We start from the raw sequence: 21,987 nt of genomic DNA on the forward strand, positions 1-21,987 counted from the left end.
CGTGACCTTCTGTGATGTCCAGGGCCATTGTGCTCTGTTGTTCCATAAGAAAGAGGGTCAATCTGTTTGACAAAGGCTTAATGATATCAAACATGAGGACTATTTCTCTGGATTTGACACTGAGCTACAATACCGAAGCATGGAGATATATATATTTTTTTTAACAAGTCTGCTAAGAAGAGCATGTTGGGCCTTTTGTCTGGTTTTTGTAAGACATACAGAAAATCGTATAAATGTAAATCTGCCAGCACTGGTGCTTGACTGTGTGAAGTCCCTATATCCATGAGAGACCGGTGAGGGGTGGGGGGCACATTTAAATCAGAGATTCAGAAATGGTACAAGAAGACAAAGGGATAAATAATCATTTCCTAAATATAGACTGTGCCTGTGATTTCAGTGAGGGCTTGATAGTCTCGTTCGCCCCAGCTAAAGCACTTGATCTGCTGAGAAGGATGCTAAATAAGCAGCTTATGACACAAGCGCTAGCTAGCTTCCCCGGTCTATGGGGTGTTTGTCAGCGTAAGTAGTTATGCGAGTTAAGCATCAAAGAGCTCGGACCACGTTTCAATGTGGCAACACCACTTCCACCACCATCTAGCTAAAAAGCCTAGGAAATTCCTTTAGTGTACGCAATGCCGGGACACAGAGACAGCATAGATGTATGCATGTATGAATACGGTTTGTCCTGTATTTTTCCTGCATGATTGATGGATCAGAGACTTTACAATTACAAGAACACGCATATAAACACGTGAACGTTGGATGTGATGCTGCCTGCAGGCAAGCCAGGCTCCGGCATTCAGTAAGAGCTTCCTGAGGATAGACCATCCCTGGGGTTTTCCCATTAATGTCAGGCATAATTCCCTCCACATATCCAACCACCTCCCAACCCTCAGGACAACCTCTCGCAGGTTCCACAATGGTCTCAGTCTTTGCCAGTTGTTCACTCCTTCCGCAACATTCCCAACCTTTTCCAAATGCTCAGACAACCTACCACGGGTCCTTCCAATGTCTCTCTGATGTTTTTCCCGGAGAAAGTGTCCGTTTCTCTCTCCACCCTTCTTGGATCGCCTGCCTGGTGTTTGCGCATTGTTTGTTTTTCAAGGGATTGTGATCATTTTCTGAATGCAAATGAGGGGGCCTCTTGAAGGTAATAATCACCTGGGTTGCTCTCTTGCTCCGAACACATGAATAAGTCATTAAATGAAATCTAATTTAATTTACTTCATTTACAGAGCAGCTGAATCCAATTCCGCCTGCGTCCTCGGAGGAGGGCATCCGTATGACCCTCAGGTTTTTTAGGACTATTTAAAACATCACACAGAAATTAATATTTATTTTACCTTTATTTAACTTGCAAGTCAGTTAAAGAACAAATTCTTACTTTCAATGACGGCCTATGAATAGTTGGTTAGCTGCCTTGTTCAGTGGGCAGAACGACAGATTTTTACCTTGTCAGCTCGGGATTCAATCTTGCAACCTTTGGTTACTAGTCCAACGCTCTAACCACTGGGCTACCTGCATATGTGAAGAAATTTAGGGTATTTTGAATTCATGCCAAGATAACAAAGGAGAAATCGAGGCAATGGAGATGAAAGCAGGAAACATAGTGAGGCATGACTCCATGGGGGGGTTTAGACAAGCAGCTGCCATTCTGCATAATATTTAGATTGCATAGGACACACAATAAAGGCTCAGGCTTTACTTGAAGTGTTCTTCCTCTACTCTGTACGTCTCTTGCTAGGATTTAAGTTCAGTACATATTTGAACTTGAACCAACTTTCAAATATACAGTGTAGACTGACACATCTCAATGACATGTAAACTGGGGACACCGTAAGAAATGTATCTTGATTCATCCAGGTTATTTTCAAGAGATACTTGACCCTTTTAACCAACAACAAACCTCAGAGGTTAAGTACAGTAACATAACGCATCTAGAGTTCACATGTAAAGTGTGTAATTGACTATTTGCTGTTCTCAATAAAACACTGAAGACAACTCTTTTTAAAACCGTTTGTAAATCTCAGCCTTGCCCATCCAGTGGATACAGTATCTGCCAGTCACATGTGATATCAACCATGACGCCATCTGGGTTTGGAGATCCGGGTTCTTGACTTGAAGATGCTCGTCACCACCGCTGACAGGTACACTGCACTAGGGGTCATGTGACTGTGTGACACAGACGATAGTTGTCAGTCGTGCCGGGCAAAACAGTTGAACTCTGGGAGCTCGACGTGAGAATAAGACCTTTCCCTCGGCTGTTTCCCCAGATATTTAAAGCACAGTCAACAGCCCAAAAAACACCCCCACCGCTCCTGATTCACACTGGAATCACATGTTTTTACAGTAGAGCAGAGCTGGGGCCAGGGCTGGATGGTAATGTGGTGTAGCCTGTGGATATCAGTGGTACAGAGCACAGCAGCAGAGTATTTCAGTCATCTGCATTGTCAGCAGTCCTCTTCTGTCTCCAGAGGTGAACATTGTACACGGAATATCAATGCATCATGCTTAGTTTAATCCGCTAATATTCAATCAGATCAAATTTTATTTGTCACATGCGCCGAATACAACCGTTGTAGACCGTACAGTGAAATGCTTACTTAGAAGCTTTTAACCAACTGTGCAGTTTTAAGAAAAATAAGAGTTAAGAAAAGATTGACTAAATAAGCTGAAGTAGAAAAAGAAAAGAGTAACAATAAAATAAAACAACGAGGGTATATACAGGGGGCACCGGTACGAGTCAATGTGCTGAGGCACAGGTTAGTTGTCGAGGTAATTGAGGTAATATTACATGTAGGTAGGGGTAAAGTGACTATAGATAAGAAACAGCGAGGAGCATTACTGTGAATGTATTCATAGGAAGGCAACTGAGCAGGCGAAGGCGTCAATCAGGACTAACACATCTGCAGTTGTGATGGAGATAGTTGAATTATTCTAATATTGATCTCATCCAACTATCAATGCCGATCCAACCATCTGGCCATCCACGTTTTACCCATCTATATTTGTGTCTTTCTGTCCCTAGCATGCAGCCTTCCACACAGTCAACAGCATACACAGAGACCGTGCGCACGCACGCACGCACACACACGCGTAGTGAGTCCTAAAGGAATACAACGAACATGCAACATGCCACATGGCTGCAAGCTTGTCACACCACCAGCATCTTAGTCAAAAGAGGGAACAGAGGGATGTGGTGTGTGTCTCTGGGACATGGCATGTGTGCGTTTCTAATTGGGTGACAACTGACAAGCATCACAATCTCAAATTAAAGACAGGATAGAGGGACAGGTTTGGGGAAGATTATGTTTTCAGCTTCTAAACCACATTAGACCCACGCCCCAATCCCCTTTTCAATAATTCACTGAGCTATAATGAGGGTTGTGGATGTGAGCTGCCTTCTAGAGGAGGGGAAGGGTGCTAGTCTGCATTCAAGCCCTGGGCGCCAACCTGGGCATGGTTAATGAAGACCCACAGTCTCTCAGGGTTCTCCTGGCACCATGGAGCTCTGCCTGGAGAAGGAGCCCTGAGCAGAGTCAAGCTGCAATTAAAAAGGCTGTCAGTGGATCTAAAGAAGGCTACCATTGTCACTACAGACCAACGTCAACACACACTGTACAGAAAGACAGGGACGGAGGAGACAGAGGGTATGGGAGGAGGAGAACAGAGGGGATGATATATGAGGAAGTGGAAAAAGGGTATTAGTGAGGAGGGAGGTGTAGGAAGAGAAAAAAATATCAGGAGAGGGTTTGGGGGGGGGGTGATTTTCCGAGCTACCTCTTGGCTTCAACCTGTCATCTAGGAACCATAGTGCCCTGGATACACCTCCTGTCATTCCCCAGGGTGAGGCTGCCATTGAGGCATGCAAGGAACCCCCAGTCTCTGACTAGACTACCTATGGGCTCCCAGTCTCTGACTAGAATACCTATGGGCTCCCAGTCTCTGACTAGACTACCTATGGGCTCCCAGTCTCTGACTAGACTACCTATGGGCTCCCAGTCTCTGACTAGACTACCTATGGGCTCCCAGTCTCTGACTAGACTACCTATGGGCTCCCAGTCTCTGACTAGGCTACCTATGGGCTCCCAGTCTCTGACTAGGCTACCTATGGGCTCCCAGTCTCTGACTAGAATACCTATGGGCTCCCAGTCTCTGACTAGACTACCTTTGGGCTCCCAGTCAAGAGAAAATCCTTCAGAAGATCCCCAAAAGCTCAGTAAAGTAACTGTTCACCAAAAATAATAAACAAAATCTAGTTGACATAAATAGCATTTACTTGACAATATACAGAATAGATTACCGGCAGTTTTGTATTTTCTCTGTCTTAGCAAACAGAGTCAGATGCATCATTAAGGGGAATGTGTAACGTAATCAGTTATTTTGTAGAAAGGGTGAGGGAGAGAAAAATAAAATGAGAGAGACAGAGAGAGAGAGAGAGAGAGAGAGAGAGAGGGATGGATGGAAAGTGAGAAAAAAAGAGAGAAAGAGAGAGTTTGTGTGCAGGGTCTGCCGACGGGTGTCGGACACGGTCGGCTCCCCTCCTCATCGCTCCTCCTTCCTCGCCCTCTTCTCCGTCACTCTATGATGAGTCCAGTCGTCGGTCCAGTGTGTAGTCTGTCTAGAGCAGGATATGGTATTTGAGTGCACGGGGGACCCTGTTGATGACTAGTCTGCCATCGTAGCTGAGAGAGGCAAAGAGCCATGGGTCTGCTGAGGACCACTCTACTGCGTACACACTGTCCTCATGCTCCTCGTAGGTAGAGATGATACTGTCCTGCAGGGGCTCCTTGCTCCTAGAAAACACACATGTACACAAACACACAGCGATTCACACACACAAATTCATGCACACGCGTGCGAACGCACACACAGTGTGAAAAGGGAGTTGAACATGGAGAGTTTCTATTTTTGAGACGGTAGATCAGCTTTAATACTGCAGACAGATAGTCACTTCCATCAACGTAATTGTCTGCATCATTTCCAATCCCCCATATACAGTGCATTCGGAAAGTTTTCAGACCCATTCACTTTTGCCAAATTTTGTTCAATTACAGCCTTATTCAAAATAGATGAAATATAATTTGTTTTCATCATCCCACACACAATACCCCATAATGACAAAGCGAAAACTTTTTTGTTGTTGTATTTTTTGCTAATTGAGCTCAGGTGCATCCTGTTTCCATTGATCATCCTTGAGATGTTTCTACAACTTGATTGGAGTCCACCTGTGGTAAATTCAATTGATTGGACATGATTTGGAAAGGAACACACCTGTCTATATAAGGTTACAGTTGACAGTGCAGGTCAGAGCAGAAACCAAACACAGGATTGTGTCGAGGCACAGATCTGGGGAAGGGTACCAAAAAAATTTCTGCAGCATTGAAGGTCCCCAAGAACACAGTGGCCTCCATCATTCTTAAATGGGAGAAGTTTGGAACCAACAAGACTCTTCCTAGAGCTGGCCGCCCAGCCATACTGAGCAAATTGGGGGTAAGGACCTTGATCGGGGAGGTGACAAAGAACCCAATGGCCACTCTGACAGAGCTCCAGAGTTACTCTGTGTAGATGGGAGAACCTTCCAAAAGGACAACCATCTCTGCAGCACTCCACCAATCAGGCATTTAGGGTAGAGTGGCCAGACAGAAGCCACTACTCAGTAATAGGCACATGTCAGCCAGCTTGGCGTTTGCCAAAAGGCACCTAAAGGACTCTCAGACCATGAGAAACAAGATTCTCCGGTCTGATGAAACCAAGAATGAACTCTTAAGCCTGAATGCCAAGCGTCACGTCTGGAGGAAACCTGGCAGCATCATGCTGTGGGGATGTTTTGATGAAAACCTGCTGCAGAGCGCTCAGGACCTTAGATCGGGTGAAATTTCACCTTCCAACAGGGCAAAGACCCCAACCACATAGAAAAGACAACGCAGGAGTGGCTTCGGGACAAGTCTCTGAATGTCCTTGAGCGGCTCAGCCAGAGCCCGGACTTGAACCCGATCGAACATCTCTGGAAAGACCTGAAAATAGCTGTGCAGTGATGCTCCCAATTCAACCTGACAGAGCTTGAGAGGATCTGCAGAGAAGAATGGGAGAAACTCCCCAAATACAGGTGTGCCAAGCTTGTAGTGTCATACTCAATTCCTCGCAGGGAACAGCCTTAATTTCTCAGAACAAGAATAGACTGATGAGTTTCAGTAGAAAGGTCTTTGTTTCGGGACATTTTGAGCCTGTAATCGAACCCACAAATGCTGATGCTCCAGATACTCAACTAGTCTAAAGAAGGCCAATTGTATTGCTTCTTTAAACAGAACAACAGTTTTCAGCTATGCTAACATAATTGCAAAAGGGCTTTCAAATGATCAATTAGCCTTTTAAAATGACAAACTTGGATTAGCTAACACAACGTGCCGTTGGAACACAGGAGTGATGGTTGCTGATTCCATTAAAAGTCAGCCGTTTCCAGCTACAATAGTCATTTACAACATTAACAATGTCTACACTGTATTTCTGATCAATTTGATGTTATTAAAAATGTGCTATTCTTTCAAAAACAAAGACATTTCTAAGTGACCCAAACTTTTGAACGGAAGTGTATTTTTATACATTTTCTTTTATTATTTTCCCCTAACCCTACCACCCCTCCCCTAATTGGAGTAAACGAATGTACAACAACACTTAGGCTTCTACATCCAGCGTATACACACAGCTGAAGTCGGAAGTTTACATACACCTTAGCCAAATACATTTAAACTCAGTTTTTCACAATTCCTGACATTGAATCCTAGTAAAAATTATCTGTCTTCGGTCCGTTAGAATCACCATTTTATTTTAAGAATGTGAAATGTCAAAATAATAGTAGAGAATTATTTATTTCAGCTTTTATTTATTTCATCACATTCCCAGTGGGTCAGAAGTTTACATACACTCAATTAGTATTTGGTAGCATTGCCTTTTAAATTGTTTACTTGGGTTAAATGTTTCAGGTAGCCTCCACAAGCAATACCTTGACTTGCAAGCCTCCCCCTTTTTCCTCCAAACATAACGACGGTCATTATGGCCAAACAGTTCTATTTTTGTTTCATCAGACCAGAGGACATTTCTCCAAAAAGTATGATCTTTGTCCCCATGTGCAGTTGCAAACTGTAGTCTGGCTTTTTGTATGGCGGTTTTGGAGCAGTGGCTTCTTCCTTGCTGAGCGGCCTTTCAGGTTATGTCGATAAAGGACTCGTTTTACTGTGGATATAGATACTTTTGTACCTGTTTCCCCCAGAAACTTCACAAGGTCCTTTGCTGTTGTTCTGGGATTGATTTGCACTTTTCTCACCAATGTACATTCATCTCTAGGAGACAGAACGCGTCTCCTTCCTGAGTGGTACGATGGCTGCGTGGTCCCATGGTGTTTATACTTGTGTACTATTGTTTGTACAGATGAACGTGTTACTTTCAGGCGTTTTGGAAATTGCTCCCAAGGATGAACCAAACTTGTGGAGGTCTACAATTTTTTTCCTGAGGTCTTGGCTGATTTCTTTTGATGTTCCCATGATGTCAAGCGAAGAGGCACTGAGTTTGAAGGTAGGCCTTGAAATACATCCACAGGTACACATCCAACTGACTAAAATTATGTCAATTAGCCTATCAGAAGCTTCTAAAGCCATGACATAATTTTCTGGAATTGTCTAAGCTGTTTAAAGGCACAGTCAACTTAGTGTATGTACACTTCTGAACCACTGGAATTATGATACAGTGAATTATAAATGAAATAATCTGTCTGTAAACAATTGTTGGGAAAATTATTCCGGTCATGCACAAAGTAGATGTCCTAACCGACTTGCCACAGACCACACACTGGACTCATCATAGAGTGACGGAGAAATTTGTGGAGTGGTTGAAAAATGTGTTTTAACGACTCCAACCTAAGTGTATGTAAATGTCTGACTTCAACTGTTGTACACACATTTTACGGGCTAACTATATTTGACATTAGTTATCTTGTTGTTTTTAGTCCACCCTTCAGCTACATTAAACCCCTCCCTTCTATCTCTGGACACCATCCAATTTTGATTTCTATTTGGACAAGGCTACAGACAAACACACACAAAAGGTCTAGTTACATTACTCATGACCTCCACTCATAGTCTCTGGCCTGGTTGTGATAACACTCCTCTACCCTGGCTTCCTTTACATACAATAGGCTATTTACTGCACTCTCTGAAAAAAAGGGTTTGGCTACAGTATTGTTCCCTGGGGTAGAAAAATATCTAAATACACAATGTACCTTCATAGGTGGACATAAGGATCTCACATGATACTGTTCGGTACGTTTCAGGGTACATGTGTGAATAGTATAATGGTACTAATTATTTTTGTACTCAATATTTCATATATGAAGGTACAATCATTGGAGGTGTGGCTTAGTGGGGGTGTGGCTTTCAGTTAGTTATTTTTGGCCACCTGGGAGGGGAAGTGTTGGACCAGTTTAAGTGGTCTATGGCAGTGTTAATTAAAGTTTGATCATGTCCGCTGCCAGTTCTGGAGTCTTTATAAAGGCTTGCATAAGAGTATATGACAATAAAGAGCTGTAATTAATATTGCAGTGCGCTTAATACAACACTGGGGGACCTAGTCAAGAGGTTGGCGTAATGGTTAAGGTGTTTGACTGTCGCTGGACCCTGGTTCCAGTCCCGGTCGGGGCTACTGAAATTGCTACACTGGTGTCAGAAGTGAGATGGCGAAGAGGTGTGTACAAGTGAGGGACTTTTTATAGAGAAAAGGAAAACATTTTGCCACTTAAAAGGAACAAACGGTGGTACCCTAAAAAGGTAAACACGTTTGGCTCTTTTAAGGTACAAACTGCAAGAGGACAATGATGCACTTCTAACTAATGGTACAATGGACGTAACTACTACAGTGACAAGCGTTTGTACCCCTTTAAGTACAATTTGGTTACTTTTTTTCTGAGAGAGTGCATGCTGTTCATAATGTGTAGTGACAGTTATTTGGCACAGAAATTGAACCATCACAAAATAGGGCATGGCAAAGAGTTGGTGAAGTTCAAGGCCAGAGAACTAGAATCAGAGCACGAACTCTAGATTGAATTGATAAAATAATCATAATGATTAGTAACTGTTGCATTGAAAATCTGATGAAAGATTGACAGTGGACAGTTATGGTTGAGATTGGTCCAGTATGGCTATAAGTGGGGACAGGTCTGGACAAATATGTCAGAAAGTGGACCGTGTTGACAGTCATGAGTAAGTGGACAGATATGTCATAGAGGTTTTGACTTAGTGTCCATACTTGTCGTACTGGTGGTTGTCCTCTCCGTCGCTGAGGTCATCGTCGTCCACCAGGTGACCGAAGGGCTCGGAGGAGATGGACACCATGTTGGACAGAATCACCCTGCTGTCACTGCTGCCGGTCAGCACCAGCTGATCATGAGAGTGGTTGTAGCGAACGCTCCACACCCTGGGTGGTGGGCACACACACATGCACACACACACACACAAAGAGAATCAGTGAATGGGTGTTTTTAATCCATCTGTATATCCTCTTTCCTTTTGTCTCTTATCCTTTTGGCTCCTCAATCCATGTACGTGTGTGGTAATTGAGATGGATCTGGGCTTTGTTTCCCTGCTGCTTAGTTTGTACTGCCGTGAGGTGTTGTGTAATTATGGTTAGCTAATAAAGGTAATCATTCTGTAAACTCCTAAGCCGTCTCTCTCCTGCACTCTCTTTTCCTTCTTTCACTTGCTGTCCTTCCCTCCCAATCACTATATCCTCTCTCTATATCACGGTCTCTCTCAAAGCCTAGGGCAGAGCTCAGTGGTGGAGCTCCTCATAGAGAGGGATTGAAGGATAACTGGGCTGTTGACATAAAATCTGGCTCAGCGCACCCTTTCCCTGCGTTCGGCTAATCTTCTTCCCTCCTGAAAAATAGTTCCTAATACCCAGAGCCCCAAGGCCCTCGGAGCACTGCTCAGAAATCACACACTGTAGACTACTATCAGAATGGGATCACATCTACACTGCTCTGGATACATTTGGCCAGTCTACTGTGTGTGTGTGTGTGTGTGTGTGTGTGTGTGTGTGTGTGTGTGTGGGTGGGTTGGGGGAGTGAGAGGGGTTGTAGGGTGTATGTACAGTAATGCAATGTACTTAATCTCAGAACGTATGTTGGTAGCAGCAACAAACTTCTCCACAGTCATTATCTATTCAGCTCACACCAGAGAGAGAAAGAGAGCCAGAGCGTGTCTCCACACACACACACACACACACACACACACGCCTGAATACTGCAGTGCACTGTGTTCAGCTACTTACATAGCCCTGAGCACTGCAGCTCATCACAGAATAGCTACAGTAACCCACACCTGAACACGGCAGTGCAATGTAATTAACCATCACAGAATGTATGTTTGTAGCAGCAACAAGCTTCTCGTCATACAGTAACAACACACACATTGTGACAGGGTCAGTATAAAATAAGCTAAAAGCACACGTATATCAGCGGAATATGACTGTTTTGCAAACTGATGCTAATTGGTAGGAATGTTGTTCATGTTCTCAAATCAAATTTTATTGGTCACATATACATGGTTAGCAGATGTTAATGTGAGTGTAGTGAAATGCTTGTGCTTCTAGTTCCGACCATGCAGTAATATCTAACAAGTAATCTAACCTAACAATTTCACAACAACTAGCTTATACACACACACAAGTGTAAAGGAATGAATAAGAATATGTACATAAAAGTATATGAATGAGTGATGGCCAACGGCATAGGCAAGATGCAGTAGATGGTATAGAGTACAGTACATACATATGAGATGAGTAATGTAGGGTATGTAAAGATTACATAAAGTGGCATTGTTTAAAGGGGCTAGTGATACATTTATTACTTCAATTTTTCCATTATTAAAGTGGCTAGAGTTGAGTCAGTATGTTGGCAGCAGCCACTCAATGTTAGTGATGGCTGTTTAACAGTCTGATGGCCTTGAGATTGAAAAACAGCTTCTGTCTCTCGGTCCCCGCTTTGATGCACCTGTACTGACCTCACCTTCTGGATGATTGTAGGGTGAACAGGCAGTGGTTCGGGTGGTTGATGTCCTTGATGATCTTTTTGGCCTTCCTGTGACATCAGGTGGTGTAGGTGTCCTGGGGGGCAGGTAGTTTGCTCCCGGTGATGCGTTGTGCAGACCTCACTACCCTCTGGAGAGCCTTATGGTTATGGGCGGAGCAGTTGCCGTACCAGGCGGTGATACAGCCCGACAGGATGCTCTCGATTGTGCATCTGTAAAAGCTTGTGAGTGTTTTTGGTGACAAGCCAAATTTCTTCAGCCTCCTGAGGTTGAAGAGGCGCCGCTGCGCCTTCTTCACCATGCTGTCTGTGTGGGTGAACCATTTCAGTATGTCCGTGATGTGTACTCCGAGAAATTTAAAACTTTCAAACCTCTCCACTACTGTCCCGTCGATGTGGATAGGGGGCTGCTCCCTCTGCTGTTTCCTGAAGTCCACAATCATCTCCTTTGTTTTGTTGACATTGAGTGTGAGGTGATTTTCCTGACACCACACTCCGAGGACCCTCACCTCCTCCCTGTAGACCGTCTCCTCGTTGTTGGTAATCAAGCCTACCACTGTAGTGTTGTCTGCAAACTTGATGATTGAGTTGGAGGAATGCATGGCCACGCAGTCATGGGTGAACAGGGAGTACAGGAGAGGGCTGAGAACGCACCCTTGTGGGGCCCCAGTGTTGAGGGTCAGCGGGGTGGAGATGTTGTTACCTACACTCACCACCTGGTTGCACATGGCGTTAAATGCTGAGCTGTAGTCGATTAACAGCATTCTTACAAAGGTATTCCTCTTGTCCAGATGGGTTAGGGCAGTGTGCAGTGTGATTGCGTCGTCTGTGGACCTATTGGGGCGAAAAGCTAATTGGAGTGGGTCTATGGTGTCAGGTAGGGTGGAGGTGATATGGTCCTTCACTAGTCTCTCAAAGCACTTCATGATGTCGGAAGTGAGTGCTATGGGGCGGTAGTCATTTAGCTCAATTACCTTAGCTTTCTTGGGAACGGGAGCAATGGTGGCCCTCTTGAAGCATGTGGGAACAGCAGACTGGGATAGGGATTGATTGAATATGTCCAAAAACACACCAGCCAGCTGGTCTGCGCATGCTATGAGGACGCGGCCGGGAAAGCTGTCTGGGCCTGCAGCCTTGTGAGGGTTAACATGTTTAAATGTTTTACTCATGTTGGCTGCAGTGAAGGAGAGCCCGCAGGTTTTGGTAGCTGGCCGTGTCAGTGCCACTGTATTGCCCTCAAAGCGAGCAAAGAAGTTGTCTGTCTGGGAGCAAGACATGGTGGTCCGCGACGGGGCAGGTTTTTCTTTTGTAGTCCGTGATTGACTGTAGACCCTGCCACATACCTCTCATGTCTGAGCCGCTGAATTGCGACTCTACTTTGTCTCTATACTGACGCTTAGCTTGTTTGATTGCCATGCGGAGGGAATAGCTACACTGTTTGTATTCGGTCATGTTTCCGGTCACCTTGCCCTGATTAAAACAGTGGTTCGCACTTTCAGTTTTGCGCAAATGCTGCCATCAATCCACGGTTTCTGGTTGGGGAATGTTTTAATAGACGCTGTGGGTACAACATTACCGATGCACTTGCTAATAAACTCACTCACCGAATCAGTGTATTCATCAGTGTTGTTGTTCGATGCTATGTGGGAAACATATCCCAGTCCACGTCATCGAAGCAATCTTGAAGCGTGGAAACCGATTGGTCGGACCAGCGTTGAACAGATCTGAGCTTGGGTGCTTCCTGTTTTAGTTTCTGTCTATGGGCTGGGAGCAACAAAATGGAGTCGTGGTCAGCTTTTCTGCAAGGATGGCGGGGGAGGGCCTTATATGCGTCGCAGAAGTTAGAATAACAATGATCCAGGGTTTTGCCAGCCCGGGTTGCGCAATCGATATGCTGATAGAATTTAGGAAGCCTTGTTTTCAGATTAGCCTTGTTAAAATCCCCAGCTTCAATGAATGTAGCCTCAGGATATGTGGTTTCCAGTTTACATAGAGTCAAATGAAGTTCGTTCAGGGCCGTCGATGTGTCTGCTTGGGGGGGAATATACACGACTGTGATTATGATCAAAGAGAATTCTCTTGGTAGAAAATGCGGTCGGCATTTGATTGTGAGGAATTCTAAGTCAGGTGAACAAAAGGACTTGAGTTCCTGTATGTTGTTATGATCACACCACGTTTCGTTAATCATAAGGCATACCCCCCCCCGCCCTTCTTCTTACCAGAGAGATGCTTGTTTCTGTCGGCGCAATGCGTGAAGAAGCCAGGTGGCTGTACCGACTCCGAAAGCGTGTTTCGAGTGAGCCATGTTTCCGTGAAACAAAGAACGTTACAGTCTCTGATGTCTCTCTGGAAGGCATCCCTTGCTCGGATTTTGTCTACCTTGTCAAGAGACTGAACATTGGCGAGTAGTATGCTCGGGAGCGGTGCGTGATGTGCCCGTCTACAGCACATCCCCCAGATTTCCTGGGGGTAACAATGTAAGAAATAACACATAAAAAAATAAATACTGCATAGTTTCCTAGGAACGCAAAGTGAGGCGGCCATCTCTGTCAGCGCCGGAAGTATAGCTGTTCTGTTGGTTGTGCAAAGATGGGGTTTGAGGCTATAAGTACAATGGTACAGTTGAACTCGGAAGTTTACATACACTTAGGTTGGAGTCATTAAAACTCATTTTTCAACTACACAAATGTCTTGTCAACAAACTAGTTTTGGCAAGTCGGTTGGAACATCTACTTTGTGCATGACACAAGTAATTTTTACAACAATTGTTGACAGACAGATTATTTCACTTATAATTCATGGTATCACAATTCCAGTGGGTCAGAAGTTTACATACACTAAGTTGACTGTGCCTTTAAACAACTTGGAAAATTCCAGAAAATTATGTCATGGCTTTAGAAGCTTCTGATAGGCTAATTGACATCATGTGAGTCAATTGGAGGTGTATCTGTGGAAGTATTTCAAGGCCTACCTTCAAACTCAGTGCCTCTTCGCTTGACATCATGGGAAAATCAAAAGAAATCAGTCAAGACCTCAGAAAAAAATTGTAGCCCTCCACAAGTCTGGTTCATCCTTGGGAGCAATATCCAAATGCCTGAAGGTACCACGTTCATCTGTACAAAAAATAGTACGCAAGTATAAACACCATGGGACCACGCAGCCATCATACCGCTCAGGACGGAGTTGCGTTCTGTCTCCTAGAGATGAACGTATTCTGGTGCGAAAAGTGCAAATCAATCCCAGAACAACAGCAAAGGACCTTGAGAAAATTCAGGAGGAAACATGTACAAAAGTATCTATATCCACAGTAAAACGAGTTCTATATCGACATAACATGAAAGGCCGCTCAGCAAGGAAGAAGCCACTGCTCCAAAACTGCCAGAAAAAAGTCAGACTACGGTTTGCAACTGCACTTGGGGACAAAGATCATACTTTTTGGAGAAATGTCCTCTGGTCTGATGAAACAAAAATAGAACTGTTTGGCCATAATGACCATCGTTATGTTTGGAGGAAAAAGGGGGATGCTTGCAAGCCGAAGAACACCATCCCAACCGTGAAGCACGGGGTGGAAGCATAATGTTGTGGGGTGCTTTGCTGTAGGAGAGACTGGTGAACTCCACAAAATAGATGGCAACATGAGGAAGGAAAATTGTGGATATATTGAAGCAACATCTCAAGACATCAGTCAGGAAGCTAAAGCTTGGTCGCAAATGTGTCTTCCAAATGGACAATGACCCCAAGCATAATTTCAAAATGTGTCAAAATGGCTTAAGGACAACAAAGTCAAGGTATTGGAGTGGCCATCACAAAGCCCTGACCTCAAGAACTAAAAAAGCATGTGCGAGCAAGGAGGCCAACAAACCTGACTCACTGGGAATGTGTTGAAATAATGAAATCTCTCCACTATTATTCTGACATATCACATTCTTAAAATAAAGTGGTGATCCTAATTGACCTAAGACAGGACATTTTTACTAGGATTAAATGTCAGGAATTGTGAAAAACTGAGTTTAAATGTACTTGGCTAAGGTGTATGTAAACATCCGACTTCAACTGTATATCTGCTATGTGTGTGTCTAAAGTGTGACAGGTGCCCACCAGTGAGAGTGCTCCTCCAGGATCTTGACTGGCTCGTTGATGTTTCTCACGTCCCAAAATTTGACCTTGCAGTCGTCCCCACAGCTGGCCAGGTAGTACTGTTTGTTGGGATTGAAGTCAAGGTCTCGAACCAGTTGCCCATGAGCATTCTCTATGCAGTAGATCTGACTGGAAAAGAGAGAGAGAGAGCGAGCGAGAGCGAGAGAGAGAGAGAAAGAGAGAGAGAGTAAGTAAACGCCACAGCAACCCTGATGACATAAATCAGGAGAAGCCTGTAGTGGTTCTCTACACTAGGTGAAGGCCAGACCTTATTTCCTGCCCTATAAAAGCCTGACGTGTAATAAAGCCAGGAGTCACAACCACACACGGCCTTGGCTTCCTGGTCCTGCTCGTCCCGGGTGGGAAGAGGTCAGTGTTAAGGCACGAGGAAAGATATGAGAGAGCAAAGAAGAGAGGAGAGACTTTTCCGCTTCAGATTATGTTCATGTTGTAAACCTACTCTCTTCTCTACTCCTCTCCACAGGACCCTGTACCCTTCCTCTCATCTCCTCTTCTGTCCTCTCCTCCCCTTCCCCAGTCATTCCTACCTCTCATCCGCTCTTTTCCCCCACTCCACCCCTCCGATCATCTTCCCTCCCTCTCCTGCTGTGATGACTGAAGAGGAACCAGGGCGGTCTATTGAAACAGCGTTAGACCCAATGTTCTCTGCTCCCCTCTCTCCTCCACCAGACACCATCTACCCTGCTGATCTCATTATACAAATAACATGCTAATTAAAAATCTCATTAAAAAGGGAGGGAAAAGAAAATAACCTGAGGGATTCAATGAGATCAGGATGACGGTCTGTATGGCTCTATGACTATATGGTTTGTAAGATTCTGCCACTGGACCTCAGCAAACTGGATGAGACCACACTTGGACTTCACAGAGGGCCCAGACACTGGCAGCAGCTCCTTCTTCTAACCAAACAAAATTACAACACTCTTTAATCTTGTGACTTTAAAATGACTTGAGTGTGTGGAGTCACTTTGCTATCAAGTGCACAATCTGCTCACCATTGACTGCCTCGGCATGACCTCTGGCCAGGTGTTTGACAGTGTGTGTGTGTTTGTGCTGTGTCGTAAACTCTGTCCTCCATGGAATAGGACGCACGGGGGAAATGGAGCAGGAAATTGGGTTAGTTTCGGTGCTTCCAGAATGCTTCTGAGCACCCCACTCCACTCGGCAAATATGAAATGGGGATCCTGAGCAAAGCCTGGCTGGAACCCTCCTCACAAAGTATTAAGGATTATATGCCTTCCTAGCCTAAGCCTGCGGACACAGTGAAACCAAATCGAAACTCATCCTCCTTTACGTCAGTGAGGGCCAGAACAATCTACAACACACACACACAGTAAAGGGGTTACCATGAATTTGACAGTAATTTACAGGCAGCTCTGTGGCAAGTAAAATTCTGTATTTAATATTTGTGCACAAGGGCAAAACTTTCACTGGGGACGGGGCAGGGGTCATGTCACGCCCACATTCTGAAAATGCATTTTTGTCACCCCCGGTTTTATCATTGCCCTGTGATACAAAAATAAGTGTCATCGGTGTGTGTAAGGACCATGCGGACGCCTCAGAGCAGAGCGGTCAGGTAGGCTGTCTGGCTGTGTCAGCCGGCTAGATTTAGGACCGCCCGGGCACCACCACAGAGCGTTTGGACAAGCTGTGGGAAGGCAACGCTTCTGAAAGGCTGGCTTAGAACTGGCAAGGGACAGTTGAACAGATGTAGCTGCTGACGGTGTGTGTGTGTTGCACTCCTTCTCTGAGTTGTAAAAGTAAGCAGTGCAGATACTGGCTACCCTTTAGTTAACTGATATTAGCTAATGTTTCATCCCCTCTCAAATGAGTCAAATGAATTTAGCCAGTTCAGCTCTAGCCATCTGTCAGATGGCGATATGAGGTGGCTATTATTATAGCACTATCTAACACCTGTTGTGTGTATGGAAATGTTGTTTTGTAACCTTTTGTTTTGTCCCGTTTCAACAGTAAATTAATTTGGCTAGCTTTCGCCAGTTGATGTACCGGCATGCGAGAGCTTGCCAAAATTATTATTTTTGCCTCAATCACACTAGACCTGCATCAAACAAGACAAAACCAGCGGCCAAACGATTGAAGACCGATATTCTGATGTTTTTTCAGTGCAATGTGAGATTTTATTATTCAGTATAGCAATGTAACGTTATTGATCTGTAAGTTTCCCTAGCTAATTCTCTACTTTTCACCCTGATATAGTAATAAACAGCTCTACGGGCTTCACTGTCAAGCTGCTCAGTCAGTTCACAACACTATGCTCATCATGTCTTAACAGGATCAGATGGTGACAGGTGTCCCTGAAGGGTCAGACAGCCAGGGAAGACCAGTCTACGGAGCTCAGGTGAATTTCACAGTATATTATAACAATATCAGTGAATGGACAAAAAGTTCCATCTTGAGTTGATCGGTAGGTCTACAGTAGCTACACGACAGAAGCTTAGGTTTAAAGCCACAGTCTGGGATCTGGGAATAATTGCAATTTCAACTATTGAACCATTGATTCTATGCTTGAATAATATTCATGTGTACACCAAGGTAATTCTTTGTCATGCCTGCCTCATCTTAGCAGGATCAGATGGTGACAGGGGTCTGTACATAAGTGGCAATGAGAGTGGTTATGGTAGACATGTTGGTCCTCAATGGCTAGTGGTAAAATACATACAATTAACAATTATGGAATTGCACTACCTTTTCCATTGTAGCTACCCTACCCATTCACTATAACTTGTACTTGCAAAATATCACCTAAATACAACCACTGAACCATTATATTATCAAAGAATAGAATCAATGTATAAATGCCCCACAAGCATAGCACAACTGTCTTACACTATCATAACCCCAAATATGATGCAGTTTATTTAAAACTAATCATGTGTGTGAATTGGACTCTCAGTCTTGCATCTAGAATGCAGTCTATGGTTTTGAGGGGTTATATTTGAAGTACTTTATATTGGGGGGGTTGTGGGCTTCACTGTTATGGCACACAGACAGTACACCAGACAGTAATCATTTGTCATGCCTCATCTGAGGATGGTGACCAGATGATGACAGGGCTCCCAGCAGGGTCAGGTAGCCAGGGAAGATAAGTCCCTTACGGAGCAGAGGTGAATATAATAATATGATTAGTATCCGTGAATTAAACTACTCTCCTTAGTGTTTTCAGTAGTTTCTGATAATCAAACATACAGTACCACTTGATTGTAAGGTATATAACTTGTGAAGACATCACTGGGAAGACATCAGTGGTGTAGTGGAAACCTTACCCACCCATTTGGATTATTAGATGCATGTACAAAGTTATTAGAAAGGTTCAGAATGTGTGTGAAACATCACAACACAGTTAATAAATATATGTCACATGGAAATCATAAAAGAGCGGTTTACAGAGATTGTTGGGATGAGAGTAGCTGACGGGTGGGTTTACAGAGATTGTTGGGATGAGAGTAGCTGACGGGTGGGTTTACGGAGATTGTTGGGATGAGAGTAGCTGACGGGTGGGTTTACAGAGATTGTTGGGATGAGAGTAGCTGACGGGTGGGTTTACGGAGATTGTTGGGATGAGAGTAGCTGACGGGTGGGTTTACGGAGATTGTTGGGATGAGAGTAGCTGACGGGTGGGTTTACGGAGATTGTTGGGATGAGAGTAGCTGACGGGTGGGTTTACGGAGATTGTTGGGATGAGAGTAGCTGACGGGTGGGTTTACAGAGATTGTTGGGATGAGAGTAGCTGACGGGTGGGTTTACGGAGATTGTTGGGATGAGAGTAGCTGACGGGTGGGTTTACGGAGATTGTTGGGATGAGAGTAGCTGACGGGTGGGTTTACGGAGATTGTTGGGATGAGAGTAGCTGACGGGTGGGTTTACGGAGATTGTTGGGATGAGAGTAGCTGACGGGTGGGTTTACGGAGATTGTTGGGATGAGAGTAGCTGACGGGTGGGTTTACGGAGATTGTTGGGATGAGAGTAGCTGACGGGTGGGTTTACGGAGATTGTTGGGATGAGAGTAGCTGACGGGTGGGTTTACGGAGATTGTTGGGATGAGAGTAGCTGACGGGTGGGTTTACGGAGATTGTTGGGATGAGAGTAGCTGACGGGTGGGTTTACGGAGATTGTTGGGATGAGAGTAGCTGACGGGTGGGTTTACGGAGATTGTTGGGATGAGAGTAGCTGACGGGTGGGTTTACGGAGATTGTTGGGATGAGAGTAGCTGACGGGTGGGTTTACGGAGATTGTTGGGATGAGAGTAGCTGACGGGTGGGTTTACGGAGATTGTTGGGATGAGAGTAGCTGACGGGTGGGTTTACGGAGATTGTTGGGATGAGAGTAGCTGGCGGGTGGGTTTACGGAGATTGTTGGGATGAGAGTAGCTGACGGGTGGGTTTACGGAGATTGTTGGGATGAGAGTAGCTGACGGGTGGGTTTACGGAGATTGTTGGGATGAGAGTAGCTGACGGGTGGGTTTACGGAGATTGTTGGGATGAGAGTAGCTGACGGGTGGGTTTACGGAGATTGTTGGGATGAGAGTAGCTGACGGGTGGGTTTACGGAGATTGTTGGGATGAGAGTAGCTGACGGGTGGGTTTACGGAGATTGTTGGGATGAGAGTAGCTGACGGGTGGGTTTACGGAGATTGTTGGGATGAGAGTAGCTGACGGGTGGGTTTACGGAGATTGTTGGGATGAGAGTAGCTGACGGGTGGGTTTACGGAGATTGTTGGGATGAGAGTAGCTGACGGGTGGGTTTACGGAGATTGTTGGGATGAGAGTAGCTGACGGGTGGGTTTACGGAGATTGTTGGGATGAGAGTAGCTGACGGGTGGGTTTACGGAGATTGTTGGGATGAGAGTAGCTGACGGGTGGGTTTACGGAGATTGTTGGGATGAGAGTAGCTGACGGGTGGGTTTACGGAGATTGTTGGGATGAGAGTAGCTGACGGGTGGGTTTACGGAGATTGTTGGGATGAGAGTAGCTGACGGGTGGGTTTACGGAGATTGTTGGGATGAGAGTAGCTGACGGGTGGGTTTACGGAGATTGTTGGGATGAGAGTAGCTGACGGGTGGGTTTACGGAGATTGTTGGGATGAGAGTAGCTGACGGGTGGGTTTACGGAGATTGTTGGGATGAGAGTAGCTGGCGGGTGGGTTTACGGAGATTGTTGGGATGAGAGTAGCTGACGGGTGGGTTTACAGAGATTGTTGGGATGAGAGTAGCTGACGGGTGGGTTTACGGAGATTGTTGGGATGAGAGTAGCTGACGGATGGGTTTATGTTCATGTTCTATAATAATTACGACAACAAAAACCCGATATATAATGTATACCATATCTGTACTATCTATCCAGATGTAATTTATATAAAATAACTACATTCTTTCTATGTAACACCTGTAAAAAAAAAAATGCCATGTACAGTTCTTCAGAAAGTATTCAATCATACCCCTTGACATATTCTACATTTTCTTTTGTGCTACAACCTAAATTCAAAATGGATTAAATTAATTTTTTGACCTACACACAATACCCCATAATGACAAAGTGAAAACATGTTTTTAGAAAAGTTAGCAAATGTATTGAAAATGAACTACAAAAAGATCTAATTTACATAAGTATTCACACCCCTGAGTCAATACATGTTAGAATCACTTTTGGCAGTGATTAGAGATGTGAGTCTTTCTGGTTCAGTCACTAAGAGGTTGTTCAATATTTGCAAATTATTCTTAAAGAAATGACAGCTTATTGCATTTGTGTTCATTCTAGGGAGGCCAGCAGCAGGCAGTAGTTAGTGCTGGGATACCCATAGACCCAATACAATCAGATACGAAATGGTTGCACAACGTAGACAAAATTAGCATGAATTTGAACAGCAGGTCAGCACAGGAGGAGCTGAGGCAGTAGGCTCTCCAGGAGAGGTTTAGAAGTAGGCTCTCTGGGAGAAGTTGAGGCAGTAGGCTCTCTGGGAGAGGTTGAGGCATTAGGCTCTCTGGGAGAGATTGAGGCATTAGGCTCTCTGTGAGAGGTTGAGGCATTAGGCTCTCTGTGAGAGGTTGAGGCAGTAGGCTCTCCGGGAGAGGTTGAGGCAGTAGGCTCTCCGGGTGAGGTTGAGGCAGTAGGCTCTCCGGGAGAGGTTGAGGCAGTAGGCTCTCCGGGAGAGGTTGAGGCATTAGGCTCTCCGGGAGAGGTTGAGGCAGTAGGCTCTCCGGGAGAGGTTGAGGCAGTAGGCTCTCCGGGAGAGGTTGAGGCAGTAGGCTCTCCGGGAGAGGTTGAGGCAGTAGGCTCCTCATGGGAATTTGAAGAAAAAAAAACTCCCCAGGCGAGGTTGAGGCAGTAGACTCTCCAGGTGAAGTTGAAGAAATAGACCCCATAGGAGAGGCTGAGGAAGTAGACCCCAATGTTCACGTCACAACATATCAGCCAAACCCAAAACTAGTGGTAGACCAGAAGCTGTCAAACAAGACACTTCGGTTTCTGGATAGGTGGTACAAATAATTCCAGTGGCTCCTCTATGTTCCCACTGTGAAAGGAGTGTTGTGATTTTATTGCACAAAAGTGATTAAAAGCCAGAAATCATCTCTTGCAAAAAAATGCAGATCCTGCATTTGTGCACTCTGGATTCCTAAACGTATCCGTTGCCTTAATCCAGTTTCCTTCACATGCATGCAGCCATGCACACAAGGTTGCCGTTACCACTCGCTGTCACCAACCAAAGCCAGTAGATACCCAACTTTCCACAGTAAGA

At 44.8% G+C, this 21,987-nt stretch overlaps 1 protein-coding gene across 2 annotated transcripts in view; it reads right to left on the reverse strand.

Annotated features, from left to right (window-relative positions):
* Window positions 1–1,327: 1,327 nt before the first annotated feature.
* LOC115138373 (EARP-interacting protein homolog) overlaps window positions 1,328–21,987 on the reverse strand; it is a 75,177-nt gene continuing 54,517 nt past the window's right edge. The window contains exons 8-10 of one of the 2 annotated variants that reach the window (XM_029675166.2): window positions 15,176–15,343; window positions 9,298–9,465; window positions 1,328–4,796 (exon numbers count right to left, since the gene is read on the reverse strand). In XM_029675166.2, the coding sequence (XP_029531026.1) occupies window positions 4,622–4,796; window positions 9,298–9,465; window positions 15,176–15,343 (511 nt within the window). In that variant the 3' untranslated portion in view covers window positions 1,328–4,621. The remainder of the gene's footprint in view (window positions 4,797–9,297; window positions 9,466–15,175; window positions 15,344–21,987) is intronic. The other variant, XM_065025651.1, reaches the window with a different exon arrangement.

The sequence above is a fragment of the Oncorhynchus nerka genome, linkage group LG12 (assembly GCF_034236695.1).
Source record: "Oncorhynchus nerka isolate Pitt River linkage group LG12, Oner_Uvic_2.0, whole genome shotgun sequence".
NCBI classification, from domain to species: domain Eukaryota; kingdom Metazoa; phylum Chordata; class Actinopteri; order Salmoniformes; family Salmonidae; genus Oncorhynchus; species Oncorhynchus nerka.